The sequence below is a fragment of the Eimeria necatrix genome, genomic scaffold (assembly GCF_000499385.1).
Source record: "Eimeria necatrix Houghton genomic scaffold, Enh_scaff11, whole genome shotgun sequence".
Lineage (NCBI taxonomy): Eukaryota > Apicomplexa > Conoidasida > Eucoccidiorida > Eimeriidae > Eimeria > Eimeria necatrix.
The window spans coordinates 130255-148094 of NW_013651892.1; the positions used below are offsets into that span (position 1 = coordinate 130255).

The 17840-nt window shown below is 49.2% G+C and overlaps 3 protein-coding genes across 3 annotated transcripts; all 3 read right to left on the reverse strand.

The window, feature by feature from the left end:
• On the reverse strand, window positions 1-1038 carry ENH_00006990 (hypothetical protein, conserved; the record flags this gene model as incomplete). The annotated part of the gene is made up of 1 exon (XM_013578316.1): window positions 1-1038. One exon carries the CDS (start codon window positions 1036-1038, stop codon window positions 1-3), a length of 1038 nt encoding a protein of 345 aa, XP_013433770.1.
• A 2756-nt stretch (window positions 1039-3794) lies between these two features.
• On the reverse strand, window positions 3795-7355 carry ENH_00007000 (Nucleolar protein,Nop52 domain containing protein, putative; the record flags this gene model as incomplete). The annotated part of the gene is made up of 9 exons (XM_013578317.1): window positions 3795-4186; window positions 4305-5147; window positions 5277-5332; window positions 5558-5634; window positions 5799-5894; window positions 6074-6259; window positions 6452-6690; window positions 6809-6895; window positions 7130-7355. The coding sequence occupies 9 exons, from the start codon at window positions 7353-7355 to the stop codon at window positions 3795-3797; spliced, it is 2202 nt and encodes a 733-aa protein (XP_013433771.1).
• Window positions 7356-9623: 2268 nt separating this feature from the next.
• ENH_00007010 (alpha/beta hydrolase fold domain containing protein, putative) lies at window positions 9624-12746 on the reverse strand (the record flags this gene model as incomplete). The annotated part of the gene is made up of 9 exons (XM_013578318.1): window positions 9624-9796; window positions 9961-10056; window positions 10281-10374; window positions 10539-10587; window positions 10833-10994; window positions 11148-11249; window positions 11536-11675; window positions 11925-12468; window positions 12658-12746. 9 exons carry the CDS (start codon window positions 12744-12746, stop codon window positions 9624-9626), a joined length of 1449 nt encoding a protein of 482 aa, XP_013433772.1.
• Between the last annotated feature and the right edge of the window lie 5094 nt (window positions 12747-17840).

Consider the following 17840-nt stretch of genomic DNA (forward strand, 5'->3'; position numbering starts at 1 on the left):
TCAGTACGGTAAATCCATGGTGAGCGGCTTAATAGGACCTGAAATAGAGATGCCGGTAGTCATCTCTTCAGCGAAACAACGGCCCCAGGCATTAAAGCCTGAAGTGGCGTAGCCGGTCGCTTTGCTTGCGAAGGTGCACTGTATGCTTGGCCACCACATGGAAGTGGTGTCTATACAGATGCGGGGTTTCCAGTGCTGGCCATTCTGGTTTGCGGAATCCCTATGGAAAAAAATTGTCGGCTGGTTATCACGGATGTATGGGTTTACAAGACCCTCCAGTTCTTCCTCTTTCGATGGCCCCTCCACCACGAGGGGCCCAGGGAAAGTGGGGCTGGGGCTGTTGCTCTTGAATGAACTGTCAAAATGGTCCTCAATGTGCAATGGAATCTTCGCATAGATATGCACAGCAGGTTGGGAACTCTTACGGACCTGTACATAGGGCTGGAAGTCTCGGGACTGTACGACGAAGACGCAAGGGTACTCTGCGTAGTTGATCTTCAGTGATACAGCAACGACCGGGGCGGACAGCGGATGAGCTGGTGACTGAATCATGGACACTGTAGTATTGGTATGTTCTTGCAGTAGCCCATCTTGAGAATAAGGTGACTGGGAATTTATCGGGACAGGTGCACTGGGGGTGGTTGGTAAGCCTCCAGATGAAGGCTCCTGAAGAGGAAGCGGTGATGCTGAACCGCCGCCTATGCTCTCCCTCTTGTGTGGTATGTCCTCATGTGCACTGCTTGGGTTGCATCTGGGTGGGTCTGGGAGCAGCTTTAGGAGCTGGCCAATGATTGAGACGACTAGCTGGGGCGGTGTCCTTGGTGCCCATTCTTTGTCCTCCGGTAGTTGCTCCGTAGCTGCTCGAGCCCCCATCCATTCATTTGCGGATCTAGTAGGGTGGAAAGATTCAGCAGGAACACTCTGTGTCTGTAGATTTTTAAACATACCTACGGGGGTCGAGGGAATTCGACGGCCCTCGCCCGCCTGCTGCTGCTGCGCCACTGCGCTGGCCATCACCCATGGCTCAGCTGAAGTCATCCTTCCAATATAAAGGAAACAAAAAGGAGCCAATGCGCCGAATCTTTGACTTTTGGAGCAACAGAAGACGGGTCCTGGTGGTGGAGAGGCTTAAATCAGTGCGTCCCCGTGAGGGGAGCCACGGTCAGACGCGTGCACCCTCCACCAAACGTTTCAAAACGCAAAAAATAATGAAATATGCAAATTAAAGACGGATGTAGAGGCACCTGTGAAAAAAACGGGGATTATTGCTCACCGTGGTAAGGACCACTCAAATCAAGTCAAATGAGGCTCACAAGGCTAGGGCGAAGCAGAGCCCCCAGCGCCTCGGGGTGCTAGGCGGGGAGGTAGATTTCGCGGTGTTGTGCTCATTACAGTGAGCTGTTGAAGCGAATTACCACCGAATATAATTTATAATTGTTATTTCAGCCAAATGGGTGAGTATGAGTCTAACAAAGTGATGACAAGAGGCGCACCAAGGAGTGTTGGGAAGGCGTTTAGTATGGCTGGCAGTAACAGACGGAAATTAACTCATCTGTCTATTCTATATTGCATTCCTATCTTTCAAACGGTCAAAGAAAATGGAATGAGACTGCATAGGAGTCCATGAGGAGGGTTGTAGCTCACTGGGCGGTGCGTTTGTACCTTTTTTCTTTGAAATGGAACAATGTTTGCAAGCCTCAGAGGATTGCGAGCAGCTACCTCACTCACGGGAGCAGGAACAGCTTTCCTCATGTTAAACACATTGTGAGGATGTCGCCGTTATCATTTGGGTTTGTGTGATCCAACTCTGGACGCCTAGCGCGCCGCGCGGTGTTGCACATTTAAACCAACAAACGAACACATGCATTAAAACCAGCCGAACTCAGCCAAACCACATCCTTCAAAAAGCTGACGACAGTACGATAGCATGCTGTTTGGGTAATACCTGCGCCGGACCCGGCAGGAGGCGGAGTAGTGTGATCACAGGGGAGCAGTTTGCCTCTCTACACGTACATCTGACACCCGCTGCTTCCGTTCAACTTCGAAATATCAGGCTTTCGAATGATTTGCATGAATCGATTATCATATCCCTTGCAATCATGCGTGCAGGGTCTCTGGGGCACTCGTGTGGCGTTGTTTGAATTCACTTTCAGAGGTTAACAATACATCGGTATCCTACTTATCCTCCAACTTACTGCAACAATGACGAGGTGTAACCGTCCCTAATGAGTAGAGATTGTCATGGCTTGAGCTAAGCCATGAACTTTCTAAGTAGACGCTCTGCAAAATAAGCGTGCCCTGAAGAAAATGGCCATGCAGTAAAATGGCCATGCAGTGCCGACGCACCAACGTTCCAAATAGAAGAAATGACGGAATTCAGAATACCGCTCATGCTGGAGCACTGCGTCGTAAGACCCTTCTTTGGTTACCAGCAGAAAACCGGGCATTGCAAGTAATATGCGTCAGCGTGACTCAGTAAAGAGAGGATGCTGAGCTACATTTCACACTTCCTTGTCTTCGCTTGCGCAACAGTGCATCTTCAGTCTGCACTCTGTGCTGTTTTCACTCATCTTTAAGAGATTAAGCGGCACAGCTCACTTTGTTAAACTATAATTGTACAAGCGCTAACTCACTAATCGTCATCGCGTGATTTAGTTTCAGGTGACGCATTTTATTCACCTAACAGCTGGCGTTCGCGGGATAGTTGCTTTTTACTATAAAAAAAGAGCAACATTCGTTATGATGTAAAGACGCCAAACACTCCACATGATAAAGATGATTAACAGCACCTTTTAGTCATCGCTCAGCAAAACACACCCCGCCTGCAAACCCCTGCTTTTTGCCTGCTTAGTTTAAAGCCTCCTAAACCAGCGACGACTAGGGGCTAGCTAAGATTCAGATTCAAGTTGAAAGGAGAGCAGTTGCGTCTTGCTCATTGAAACGCACGATGGTAATCACAAACGCACCATATGTCTCTTGCTGAAACGCTCAGTGCCACCCAGAAACGCACCAGAGCATTTGACCGAAGAAGTGAGGCTAGGTAACAGGACCAACGGGCCTTCTGAGGAAATTGAGTTCCTGCCAGATTTCTCCAAACGCGTCTCCAGGCAAAATCGGTTGCGACTTCAGAGACCTTTGAACGATGCCGTTGCCCGTTTCCCTCTCTTTGGGCCCGCCAGGAGCGTTCCATGCCAGGTTGTGAATTTGAAATCGTGCTGTACGGCACCGTACTTCTTGTGAATTGAAGTCATCCTGGTTGGTGACGACAGCGCCTTTGTTGCCTGACTCTGAATCCCGTGGGGACTGGTTCAAAACCGACGCCACGACCACTCATTTAACCGTCGTGCAACGCCTTGTGCAAATTTGAAGTAAACACTACACGCCCATAGCAGGGCCTGCCCTGGTGAGGTTGTAACATTTAAGTAAGGAAATTTCAGAATTTCTGAGCTAGATGCTTTGTTACATTCTCCTTGACCTAATGCACGCATCATCCACGCTAATACGAAGGCACCACGCTGCTCAAGCCCTCAAAATGCACCTCAAGCAACTTCATGTGAGCCTAATAACTTCACAGCGACTCTCCTGTGGCGTTGTGAGAGTTTCTACACACTGCAGCGCCACGCACTTCTAGAAAGCTGACCGCTTCCTACACATGCTAATTAGCGATCACATTGGCTTGTACACCCATGGCACATTGTGGTACTAAACTGCTGAAGCACAGTAGCAATACATCCAACATAGAGTACCAATCAGTGCAAGTTTGGAAATGTGCGCCGTCCACAAACTGTCGCAATCTATACTTGCGAGTTGCTAGACGGGATTTTGTGCTTGACTGCTTTTTTCTTGCTTTTCTTTGCTTTTTTCCTCGGCAAGACTTCGGACCCTGAGCTTTCACTATGAGCGCCGAGGCGCTGTGCCAGGGCGCGTCGCAAAGCCGCCATTAGCTCTGCTGTGGCTCCACCCCACCATACAGGCCTCTGAAGCTTTCGAATTGGGGGCATGGGAGCTGTTTCTTCACTGGTAGGTGGTCCTGGTTCCTTGGCAGCCCTTAATATTCCTCTGGGGGGGGCGGCCCTGGCCTGTGGGGCATCTGGAACCGCCTTGGGTTCGGCAGCGAGGGATACCCCTTTGCCTGGCGACAGTGCTGCAGGACCTACTGCGAGAGATGGCGCGTGCCGCGAGAACGCTGGAGAGAAAACAGCAACAGCAGACGATAAACGCGGAAGCACTCAGTGCTCTGAAGCCCGAAGCACTATCAATGACCCTTTAACGCAATGGTTGCTGACGGACAACTGACAACTTACAGACCACTTTATTTTTCTTTAGATTGAATAGAACCCGCTTGCTGCTAGGCGCCGATTCCGAAATACGTAGACTTCTTCTTCGTGAGGGAGCGCCACTCCGCATCTGCGTCTCTACGGAAACAATGGTGTTCTCCGATGGTGCAGCTGCTCCTCCCTTTTTCACCACTTCGCTCTGAGATGAACTTTGTTGTTTCCCTGATGGCTGGCAGTTTGCAGAGTGTGCTGAGACGGTATCTACTGCAGGGTCACTTGCGCTGTCTTGAGCACTGCTTCCATGGCCTGTGCCTGGATCGCTACTGTTATTGTTACTGCCGCTGGCAGCATGCGGGACTCCACTGCTCTGAATGGGTAGACGTAGGCCGTCGGCTGAAGCAGCGGTACTTCTGGCGCACGTATCTCCCCGTTTTCTGCCGTTTTCAATTTGCCCCTTCCTTCGCTTCTCCTTTGCCGCCTTCTGCACTCCTGCCTGACCAGCAGCTTGCGTTTCATCTGCTCCGGGCTCACCCATTTGCTGCTGCAACTGCTGCACTCGCAGGCGCTTCTTCGCCCTCTTTGTTTCGCAAGGGGTCACTGCAGAGCCATCACTGCTCGAAGCTATGGCGCAAACGCTGGGTCTTTGCGTACCCGCAGCTTTCTCTCCATCAAGATCACTGGATAATGGCCTTTTCCGCTTAGGATATTCGAGTAGTGGATTGCACGGTATTTCTTGCAAAATCTTCTGCTTCTCGGCGTCGAACTCGGATATTACGCGCTTTACTATCAAATCTGCAAAGCTACGCGGCGTGAAGGAGCCTACTTGACGCTCACTAGCATCCGCGTCCTCTGCAACTGGTCTCTCATTTTCTGTGGACATGTCAACAGCACAGAACACTCAAGTACTTAGAACGTGGACTAGAGACGGACGAGGAACCTAGGACCGGCCCTCGTGAAAAACATCACCGGTACAGAGTCAGACAGAGGAGCGGAACAAACCTTTGAGACGCTCGTGAGCGGCGAACACCTGCTTCCTATTTTCACTACGGATGCGCCTGCAGAACCGAGAATGTACAGACTTGCAGAGCCCTTTGATTCCGAAGTAAACAATTTTGCTGGCATAAGTAGCACTTCTGCAGTCACGAGAACACGAGAGCAGCAACCGAGCTGCCGATCTTGATTAGAGGTTGTATTATTCTACCGCATCATCCCCAAAGACACTGGAACTCTCAAATTCAGCTCTGTGGGCATGTATACGCTGAAAAGAGCAAACAACCGACTTGTCGCTGGCTAGGGAGAAAACAGCCGCAGCAACGAACTCGGAATCAACATCTTTTGGCATCAACTTCGCCAATGCCTGCGCAGACAAAAGCATACAGGCACAGCGACCTGCAGGCGGGAGAAGCCAAAACGTAATTCGCCTCTACAGGACCAATCGTGAGGCACGAATTACAGTCCGAATGATGCAGAATTAGCGCAACAAGTAACTAAAGACACAGAAGCCGTTGAGCCAGAACCCACCCGATCGCGAATGCGAACAATCAGTGACGCGTCCTTTGAGAAGCACAGACAGCGAAGAAATGGCACGAAGATCCAAGCGAAGGCCCGTAGCCTCTCCTGAATAGTCACACTCAGCCCTTGGCCAATGCCTTCCTCAGCCCAGCAGCTGCGGTCTGTTGACACAGCTATCTTCTACATAGGGAGACGGCAGCCAGCACGCATCACAAATGTTCGAAACACAATAAACAGCAGAAAATGTCGCGCAGAGGGGATGCTATGGTATTGGTCTCACGTACTTCTTCGTCTTCCTCCCGCTGTGGGTCAGAACTCGAGCTCCCGGACTCTGATGACGGACAAGCCTCAGCGTCCAGCAGCACCCTGAATTCATCTGTGACAATGTCAGCCAGATGAAGAGCAATGCCGCGGGCGTTACTCTGAAGCATTACTTCCTGACACAAAAATTCGATGGCTGCACGAGTGAACTGCAATCAACGGAAAAAAAAAAACGCACAGACGCGATCCCTCAGATCAATATTACATCGTGCAAGGGCACGAGGCCTGCAAAGCTGCCATTTGTTTATTAACATATTCTGAAATGCATGCCAGAGCATGTAAGTCTTCTATGTGCAAATAATGAGAATGTGCGGTGAATATTCAGGCCAGTAAACACCTACTGTTTCCTCCCACTTCATAAGACGCATCACGTGCATCCACTCTGCCAAAAAGATTCGACAAAACAGGAGAAATTTGTTGGTGCGATGCCTATCAATTTTCCCCCACTCTGCAATGAGCACCTTAAAAAAACCGCAAAAGAAAAGGGTCTTCGCCCGAGGGCACTGCAGACGCCGGTGCAGCAGCGACGTGCGCACGAAGAAATCTCTCTGCACTAGTGGCTTGTCACTAAGCCAAGCAGCTGAAGCCAAGCATACAAAAAAGCATAACATTCAAAATTAATTGCAGTAAGCGCGGGCAGGCTGGGCTGCACGGTGGAGCTTCATTGAAGTGCAGTCTCATTGAGCCTTAATTCTCACCATAATACAAAGTGCTCCACACGTGAAGTATTTCATCTTCAGTGAGATCGCGGTAAGTTTCCAGAAAGCTGCCCACACTCGCCATCCCTGAGTGAAATGACACGTACCCATATCAGCCCTGTTGCATGAACATAGACGTATATATCAAAGGCCGTACGTGCTTCCCGACAGTACAAACAATGCCAACACCAGTAAAAAGGCATGCATGTCCACTAGCGGCAGCACGCTGTCCTCACTACGGCAAAGGTTCGTAACTGTTAGGTTAGCTCAACGATGAACAAAGCCGAGAGTAGGCTTGTGCAACACCAAATGGAATCGAACCTTTGTTACGGACTCGAGGATTCGAGTCTACCAGCGCGCGCGCCACGCGCAGCATTTTAGCTTTCTTTACGGTCGTTGCATCACTATGAGCGTCAGAGGCCTTCGTCTCTTGGGGTTGGTGCAAGTTGTCAGCATCTTCTGCGCTGTCCTCGGCTGAGCCAAATCCCTTAGCCTTTGCATACTGCACGAGCATGCCTCGGATGGCAGCATCCAGCTCGCTCGCCATCTCCGTCGTTAACCCCGGAAAGGTCACTCAGGTACAACTCTCACTTTCTCAATCACAGCAGACAAACAAACGGACTCTAAGGCAGTAGCAACAATCTGAGCGATGCTATGGAAGCACAAGGCTTCACAGGTGGCGATAAACACGAGATGGCAAGAACCAAACCATTGCAGGAGAAAAATGCCACACCCCGGGACCCTGAAGCACTCTACGGAGAGCGCCCTTTGCCAAATCTTCGTACGAACAGCTTGACACAAACCTTGAGAGCTCGGTGAAGTGAACACTGCTTTAAATAAGTCTGCAAACATGATTTTTGGAAGAAGTTTCACCTGGCAGCATATATATCTGATTTTTCTGCAGTATCCAGAGAACGGGGCTGGCTCCTGCCCCACAGCGTAGGCTGTTCTCTACAGTTCTGGTGAGCACTAGTTGGGCTCATGGAACCCTCCAATTACTCGATTTATCAATCTAATGATCAAGATATAACTTCACAAATTCCGCTTACCCGTAATAACGGTTGGGGCGGTTCTGCCACTCCCTTCTTGCAGAGGAAGGCTGCACGTGCCTTCTCTTTACACTAGGACACTGGCTACCAATATTTCTTATCAAAGGTGTTTTTATTTCGAAATAATTACTTTTTAATGCTGCATTGGTGGCAGTATTTCCCTGCAAAATTTTCAAAGAGTTCTGCGCCATGAGCGAGCCACGCTGCAGAGGTACTTACCACGGCTGTTTCCGGTCCCTGCTTCCCCGCTCGAGTTAGTTGAAATGGACCCAAATTATGGAAATAAGTGTAGGACAAGTCCGGAGATGTTGTAGAGCTTGCTACACGGAGCATTAAGGTTCACGGTAGGGATCCGGAATCAGCGCGCGCACTCTACCTTCCTGCTACTGTTTGAATCTCCCTCACCAGATGCTACCCCGTAGGCCACGCTGTCGTTTAAATGGAAAAGAAAGGAAGAGCATCACATGATTCTGGTAAATTTGTCGTGGCTTTGGAGGCATTCTGCGAGAACTTGGTGAAATAGCAGGACTTCTCGGGAACAGAGCCGGGAGTACAAGGTGCTAGGTTGTGCAGTAAGGCTTCACAAGGCCCTACATGCCACTAGATGCACCTCATGTAGGACCCTAGCGGCTCAGATTGGAAGAAAAGACCTTCCGAGTCCAGTGCCAAGCTTGTCACATTAGAGGAAAGCAGAAGTAGAGGTAGCAGCCTCTGCGCGAACATGTAGCAAGCGGGAATGACGGATACCTCCTGCCGCACACAATTGATTTAGGTCAAAACTCACTCTGAAAGAACGCAGGCAGTTTTCTATGCACTTCCCCAGGTCAACGTGCGGGCTGGTGGCCACTGTCGTTTACTTTGCCCTCCGTGGATTGCCACGAAGCCACAAAATTCCCGGATCTTCTTTAGCCACATGAGGCTATTAAGCCATTCGTATAGTCCCTCTGTAGATTCTGCTTGGCCAGTATCTGCCCATTTTGCACACCTCAGGCTCGGGGGTTTTTTTATCGTGCCAGTGTCAGGTCCCCCTTTGCCACTGTGCCTACAGCACGAAAGCATTAGAGCGTGCTTTTTTTTAAAAAGCACTGCTGGTCAACTTTACGTACAGTACTGCCGCTGGGACAGAGAAGTCTAAGGGATGCAATAAACGTAATAGTTACGCTCCCAAGCTAGCCTACAGCCTCAACAAACCCCTAAAGCTTTTAAGCTTGCGGGCTACGCAACTATCTGTGAGAGCAACTAGGCCGTGAAAACGCCTCGATGGGCCTTTAGTGCTTATTAAGTAGCTGGAGACAGCACACTGCAAACAATTAAAGCCTTTCTTCAACGCCAACACCAATAGTTCAGCTCAACCTGATTTTTGAGGCCTTTTGCAACTGTTATGCAAACCGATACGTGCTCTTGTGTAGCTGTCGCTCTGCTGCTGCAAAGCACAGGCCCAGCTCCAAGCTCAGGGCCACAGATAGAGCCGCCCACCAGCCACTGCTGGCCGCACTGTCACAGGCTCCACTATTGCCTCAAATCATGTGGAATTAGGCAACTGCAGGAATTTGCGACCGCAGCACCCCGTGTCATCGGGCTTTACATCGACGTAGAACAGGTTAATGTGCAGGGTTTTCCCTCGTAGGGACACTTCACGTACTTGTGACTGGCCTTTATTGTTAAGTGTTTACTGAGGAGTTCGGCGTTAACAGTAGACTCAGTCTGTTCTGCCTCATCCTTAGAAGCAGAAATCGTGAACATTACCTCCACGTGTACAGGCATGTCTATGAGACTTCCTTAGGAGCCATATCATAGTTGGTCTCAGTAGGCAACTTATTTGGGGATTGCTGAACCGAAGGTCCACTGCACAAGTGGGCCAAAATACGCTGAATTGTCCATTCGACTGCACGGACCCCGAATGAGCTCCAAGCGTCGGACCCGAAGAAGGCATGCACTCCTGCAAAGAAAATCGAAACACACAATTATGCGTTTTATATTGTTTGGGGCCTTGACTCCATGCGCCTGGTGTGTCGAAGCGCCCTTGCCGGGGGTTGTTTCTCGGGAGCACGATTAGCTGCTTACACGTCACGGGGAAAGAAACTTTAGCGAAGGTGGGCTGACCTGGAGCGATGAATAAGCTTGTTGGAACCCCGGCTCTCCTAAGCTTCTCATGAAAGAGAACACCAGTTTCGTACTGTATGTCATGGGTGAAAAGAACTGCATAGCAACAGATAGGCAAATACAATGGCCCCTGGTGATCCATGCTCTTTGATTTCTTTATTTCATGTCTACTGCAACAAACAGGCTTTGCACCGTGTACGCATTTACGAAAACACTTTGCGCTAAGCTGGGTAGTTTTCAAAGGAAAAGGAATGCAGGAGTGCGCAAACATATTCAACATGCAAATATAATGCCTAAAACAAATGTAAGGAGAATCGGACTCAAGCTTGTAGGTGGAAACTGAGAAAGAATCTTCACAGGAATCGCGAACGGGATCTGTCGCCAGTCCCACACCGGGCCCAGCGTTTGCGTGTGCTGCAGGAAACAGTCAAAATGCAACGGCAACGTCCCGCTAGTCCTTCAATGGTAATCATTTAATCATATCAACTGAGGGGTTCCCCTTACACAAGTTTTCGCTTGTTCGCTCTTGCGTGCCGTTTTGACCTAGATTCATCTGACGTATCCATTGAGGGCCTTACCGCAAATGCAAACCAAATATCATTTCTTAGTGTGTTTTTGTCGCCATACCTACGGGCAGCAAGCAGGCAACACTCTTCACAGGTTTAACCAACTACAGAGCTAGTCCGACGTAGTCTCCGACACACTTTTCTGCAAGTCGATAATCTTAGCATTGCTTGTTGGGTTCACTCTGCAATGCAGGGGCCCCTGGTTACAAGCCCCTTGGTAGCAGAGCAACGCTGTTCTGCACCAACACGCTGATACACTCGCAGAGCCACACTTGATGGAGTACTGTCGCAGTTGCCGGGGCTTACAGCAAATGACTTCTAGTTGGGCATCCTCGGCAAAGCGATGGATATACAAGAGCCGCATGGCGGACGCTGCGCACCCACGGGTATCTCTGGGGAAGCCTCAATGCCTCCGCTAATACGGATGCCACCAAAGCGCCACCGGCACTGTCTCCAATAAGAGCTAGCCTGCAACAAAATGATGTAGGAAAAATGTCTTAAGAGACGAGGCTTACGACCTCGAAACTGCGACGTCAACATGCACACAGGATACCACTTAATTATACCACCGTGAATTTGCAAAATTCTAACGAACACAGCAATATTTTCCAGCAGGCGCACTTGCTGCTGTCGATGCCGAGCTCTTCTGCATGCTGAACAACAAAGTTAATGGCGTTAAGGCAGTCTTCCATGGGAATTGGAAATTTGTGTTCTGGCGAAAGTCTGTAGCAAAGCATTACCACCTGATGGACAACTCATTCCGCATCATAATGCGTTATACTCTCCAAAGTAGGAACAAAAGCTGTCTCATGCAACGCGCTGTACCCAAGTGGGGTACAGCCAAAAGGCGATATTATGACTGGAAGCAGCTTTTATAGTCTCCAGCTTCCAGAACGCGGCTACTTATGCTTTATGGGCTGCTACTTCATAAACAGATGGTCAGCTACGAAAATTAAACACAGGCTGTCTTTCTTGCAAGAACTAGACTGTGCTTAAGACGAATCTTCACCTGTAGTCAATCGAGACAACCACTCCGTTAGCGGCTCCAATGAGGTTCGTCATTCGTCGCACAAGTTTGTCATAAGCTGCTGTTGAAAGGGCCACCAGACCGCCACCATGCAGGAATATGAGTACGGGCCGTAAATGCTTCTGCGCAATTCCGTAAGCAGACCAGACAAAGAATAAAGAAAACTCATGTCTTTCATGTCTGTTGACCAGTGTATAGAAAGCCTTCCAAATTGCTGATTTTGGATACGTGAGATGTTTCTTCGGCTCCAAAATCAGGCTTCAGTGTTCTGGCTCCAAACTCTATGGCTCGTTTACGGGTCTACAAGCAGCCGAAAAGCCTGAGTTTCGGCATTTGGCTGAACTCTGCAGCTTGTATAAGCAGCGACGCACATGGACTTCCGCGTGGTGAACGCTCTTTTCTGCGTTCACGAAGTGGAGAGATTCAACATGGATCCTATAGGCAGTAGTCCCGCTAATCCGTCTAGCCGCACTACTTCTGCGGAGAAGCTCTTCATGGCCCTCTTTGCAAACATCTGGAACACTACGGGGAGACTGCAGGTCTGGCGCCTCAGAGCACGTTATTGGCACATACAAGTGCACGGTAATCGTGTCCACATGCTTGCCATAAGTCGGTTTTTCCAGCTGAGCAGCGTCTGTTGTGTCTAAAGGGTGCGGTGGCATTAGCTGACTTGGAACACCTTGGGGCAACGATTGAGGCCTTCTGATGATGACAGACTCAGGGTCTGTAGGAGCTTGCAGTTGGCGCTTGGTGTACACTTCGTCATATGCAAGGGCATCGGGGGGATTTCGAGGAGCCACTGCCCAGTCTTCGGTTCCATTTTCGTCAGCATAGGACGTGTAAGACGCTTGAAGAGCCCATGAGACGCGAAAAGCAATAGGCTGAGACTCGCGCATCATGAAATCGCCCATGGCTCTGCACGTAGCGCAGTGACGAAAGCGTGTGGTTTCAGGACAGTAAAATGCCTTTGGGACGGGTACCGTGGGCCCCTACTTACAGACATACTCTTAGCGAAAATTCATGCCCAGGGATTAAGTGCTGTCACCAATAAGGGCAGGTTGGGACACACTTCGTACTCAGTTCCTTTAATATTTTCGCCCTTACAGGTCTGAACGCTCACGGAAGTGAGCAATATTGTGCAGATGATAAAGGTACTGGGGACGAGACATGAAATTCGCCATGAGAGTGTACATGTTCTCCACGGCGGAGAGATCACCAAAGCACGCATGCTGCGTGGATTAACATCGCATCTATTCATTCAAGAGTTCACCCAACTGGACAAATTGAAGCTGCGTAGCAGGTATGCAGCTTCGGAAGCACACCTGAGCCTTACCAGGATCATGGAAGGCCTGGTACATCATATAGTTAGGCCCTGAAATGCTATTTCGGCTGTAGAAGCTTTGTTTGTTTTGGTGGGCTACTGCTTGTGGGTCCATACACCTTAGACAGTGGCTGAAACAATGCTACACTGGATTGGTAAGAGTGGAAACGATAGCGCAAATATTCTGGGCTTACTCGCCAAGCAAGAGCCGCCATTAGTGCCAGGCAGCACACAGCGGCGGCTATGAGTTTTGCTGCCATGGCGATGAAAGTGTGCAAAATGCCGACGTGGAGACGCGGAATGCACGCAGAAAGAGCGAATAGTCTCCAAAGAGACCTCCTGGCTTCTCCTTAAAAATAAATCGTGATCCTGGGGAACCAAACGCTTCACAATGAATATGAGGGAAAGTCTCTGGGATTTCAAAGCATACGATTATTGAGGGTCCCGCCCTCTGCCATGCTTCAACCCGTCGAGCCCTAGCACGCCAAAAAACTAATTCCAGCCACTTTTCAATTATCCCCGGACAGTTTCCAGATCTTCTGGCGGCTGTGCTCAAGCAGTGTGCAACTTTGTCCAGGTGACCCTGAGTTGGGGCTTGCTCTTGTGAGCTGGTGAAGGGATGTAAACAAAAACATGTTTTTCAATTGAAAGCATACATAGTTTTCCATTCAGCTAATTTTCATATTGGGCTGGAACTACTACTGCAACCTAGACGCGAGTATTAATGTGAGAAGTACCGTGGTTTACTCTGGGACTACTCAGCCCAAGAGCAAACAAATAACCACTGAAGACATAATTTTTTTCAGTGACTGAACCCAAAGTGTTTTTCTAATTGAGGAATTAGACGAAGGTGCCCCCACTTCGGATCACGCAAGGGAATGATGCCAGAGTACTAACGAGCTGAAAAGAACACATACCGTACGTTCTAGGCTCTGCGAGGACTCCACCACAAGCACTGCACACTTAGCATCAAAGACTGAATCATTTTTCTCAGAGCTGCCTAACTCAACTCTGTGCAAGGGACGGGGCCGATAACCTGTGGTGGCTCAGTGCCAACGCTCCAAATGCGAAGTGACCTCCCTTCACCCCTGTCAATCGCCTGCGGCTCTTCCCGATAGGCGGTCCTGTGTAGAAACTAACTATCCTTCATGTTATTTTTTCCTGGCACTTTGGACTTGGTAATTTCCTGTTTAATGTCGAAGGGAGGGTCTATGCATTGTTTGCTGAGCTCCCAGACTCCAACACGGTCAGTTGATATAGCCTCAACACTTCGCGATTTGACATTCCATCTTCTTACCATGAGTAGCAAGCTTTAGACCCCCACTTCAGGTAGGAGCTACACTTGAAGTCCAGAAGGAAACGATTGAAGACTGTTTGCTGCACTGTTACTCTTGCTGCACCTTTTAGTTATTTGCGCCGCAGTGGGCTTTTTACGGATCATCTCAGCTAAACCAGGGTGAATGCTGCTCAAGAATAAACCAGAAACACACTCTAATGCTCTATTCCAAATTCTGTGGAGGGCTCAAACCAACACTTCGAAAATGGTGTAACTGGCTTGGCGTATACGTCTAGAGTGCTCCCTTAAAGGGAAAAATGCCACTCTCTCCTTTCTATCCCTTTAAAGAGATCCACGATGCTGTCTGCGTAAGTATACCACCTCCCTCATATTTTACACATTCAATCCGTGTCATCGGGGAAGTGCCGTGTCTTCTTCCTTAGGAGGGAAGGGCCGCAAATGCATGACTTCTAACAAACCGAACTGGCTTATCGGCAAAAGCCCGTTCTTATCTCAGCTGGGAGTGCGAAGAAATGCCCAAAACATTTTAAAATATCTTCTCGTCCTTTCAGCTTGTTCTTCCGCTCATAGTTATCAGGATCCCCCCTACGTTTAAGTGAAATCTGATATGATTGCATTCGATGGCTTAACTTATGCATGCGGTAAATCTTTCAGCTGGGGAATTTTCTCTTGCTTTTCAATGGGAGGAGGGTCTTGGGCAGAAAATGCGCCACGTTCCGCCCATCTGGTGTGGCCTTATGAATACCAGGATAGAATACTAAAGTGGGTTTTGTTGCTTGCGCATTTCGGGGGGCAGTCAAGAGGACTTGTGATAAAGTAGAATCTAGGCTGTTTCTTTGATTTAGCTCTGGAAACGGGACAAATGCTATTCGCCGTACGTAACTTTGCCTACTACAGTCGTGTGAATACAAGCCCGTGACTCACTTGGGCAAAAGGAGAAAAATTCTGGTTGTGCGGTGGCGGAATGAGATAGAGCAATCAAACTTGAACGCGAAATTTCATTTCATGTGACTAGAGAGAAGCATTTGGAGCTGCTTATTAAAAATAAAGCGTGCAAATGAGTCCGCGAGATTGGAGCATTCCCGCACTTTTGCTCAACTCAGCAAAAGTGTACTTATATTGGCATAAGGCTGAAACGGTTCAGATTTGAAGAAATACTTCTTACTTCACAAAGATTTAGCGGAAGCACTATTTGGGGTTGCTTCGTTCAGCCACAGCGGGCTGCACGAAAAGCTGATTCACACCGCTGAATGCACTGCGAGCTACTGGATCTTCATCCATCATATGGCGCCTCATTAACACGGGAGTAAGGAGGTTCGTCCAGGAGCACTAATAAGCAGTAGGACGCAAGGAAAAATGAAGCACAGATAACCGGTCTGTTGTAGTCTTCCGGGCGAATTAAATGAACATTAAAGCCGTAATTTGAGGAACAGCCCTTAGCTCCACAGCCAGGAACTGCCTCATAAACGAAAGTGATTCGTCCATTCTTTTCCCGCTTCATGCGCATATCTATGTGGCAGTCAATACCGAGCATAGCAGCTGATGTGGAAGCTCCGTGTCCGCTTCGTATTTCGGAAAGTGTTTCGAAAAGTGTTTCAGTCGCCACGAGCCACACCACACGATACCAGCCCACCTCTTCCTACCCTTTGCTTGTATAAGCTAGCTTGCTAACTTGCTAGCTATGGATACGATGGCATCTAATCATACATGTGACTAGGTACTGGCTGGTCCCAGGTAAGTCTATGAACCAAGTAATGCCCTACAATGGGAATATGTTTATTGAAAAAGAGGTACTTGCTTCACGTTGCCTGACCAGAAGCTAATCCTCGACATACGCCATCGGCCATCTTCTTCAGCAGAGCAGCTCTGCTCTGCAGGCTGAGAGGAAACAGCTCTTCCGGGGAGTGCGCTGCAGCACACCTGTGAAGCCGCTGGAAAAGCTAGGAGGTAGCTGAGCCTTGCAGACAGAAGAAACGGGAAACTATCTCTGCTCCACTTCAGTATTCGTTCAGCTCCAGTTCTGACTGTTTCTGTACCTGCCCCTGTGACAATCTTCGACAGGTAGAAAGTAAAGAGTGACTACAATAGTAACAAGCATAGAAGGGACACATTTGTGGAGCTCCAGAGAACCTTCCATCTCCACCAGCTGCAAACGCCTGGTGGGGCTTTTCTCTCCATGCTTTAACCTCTGTCAAAGCTCGAGCCTTCCAAAAAAAAGTGTTCAACAGTTGAACACCCTCACTGCACTTCGCCGTGACGCACAGGCGCTCTTAACGCAAGTTAACACCAGATCCCTACTAAGTTAACACCTGACCCATGCCACTGCAGCTGTCGGCTTTTTCAGGTGAACAACATCAATGGAAGGAGCCTGAATAGGGCCCACAACAGTGGCACTCGCTGTCTGATGGCCTCCCAGTCTACTCAGCTACATACCGCAGTGCAAATCTCCATGCGTTTCCCCCCGCTTCCCTCTTAGTAAAACTATGAATGTTATGAGCAGTACCTACACCTACATTTTCTGCAGAAAAAATGGTTGCGCAGATGCGCCAATAACAAATAGAGGCGTCTGAGGAGAATGACCACCTCTCATTGCACGGCGAGGGAGCCACCATCTCAAATTCCCATGCACACAGCACACTTTCGTAGTATGGCTAACCAGATGCCTCTACCTGGTGCCGCATAGGGCACTTCTATGCTTCAGACGCTTCAGACAAACCGCAGAGGGGGAGCAGTGCACTGAATGCGATGACGAGATTGTCCTAGGCACTGGACAACAACTGTTTTGCGGAATGAGTGTCTTCTAGTTGACCAACCTGGTATACAATAAACAAAATAAACAAAAAATAGAAGAAAAAATATTTGAGCTGATGGAGCTCAAAAAGCCTTACAGCTCCCTATGCAACTTCCGAGTCTCAGGGGTGAGCGGCTTGTCCCGCATGCCATACCATAATGGGCCTGTAGCTTTCTAACGTACACAAATGCCAACCGCCCCATATTTCATTTTGATGATTCTTCAGCTGGCTGGCGGGCTTCATACATTTGCAAGTATCCCTATCTTCCACTGGGTTTTCTTGACCTTTCCTTGGTGAGGGCTTGTAACTACTACACACGCGCCAAGGACTACTAAAATGACAGCCTGGCCTTCCAGAACTATATATTTACCTTATGTCCAAGCAGCAGTCACGCGTTAGCCTTTCACGGGCAGCCCCCTTCATCCCGTGGCTTTGTTTACTCCACTCTTCTTCTCCTTACCAACGCCTCTAACCGACCTTCACTTGTCGCCGTCTTCTCGCTCACGATACATTGTCGAAGTCTCCTGCTCTCTCTTCTTTACCAGCTCATACGGGACAGTGGCCCGTGCTACGCTGAGTTGAGGCACGCCCCCTACATTAGCTCGCCTTGCGAAAGCTTGCGTAGACCCGACAGGAAATACCCTAATTGAGCAAAATCACCCTGGCTTACACGCTACCCAGTGGAAAGCGTGTAAGCCAAGGCGATGCTGCTCAATTCAACCCTACAGGGCCCTGTCTGACACGTTTAGGGAGTTTATCCTGGTGCCCAAAGTCCTGTGTCGGGGAGGCTCCCAACTCAAGGTGGACTTTGTTCGACGGAAAATGCATCGAACTGTTTCCTGGCTGCTCCCCTTCGGTGCCTGATAGGTATCAGGGC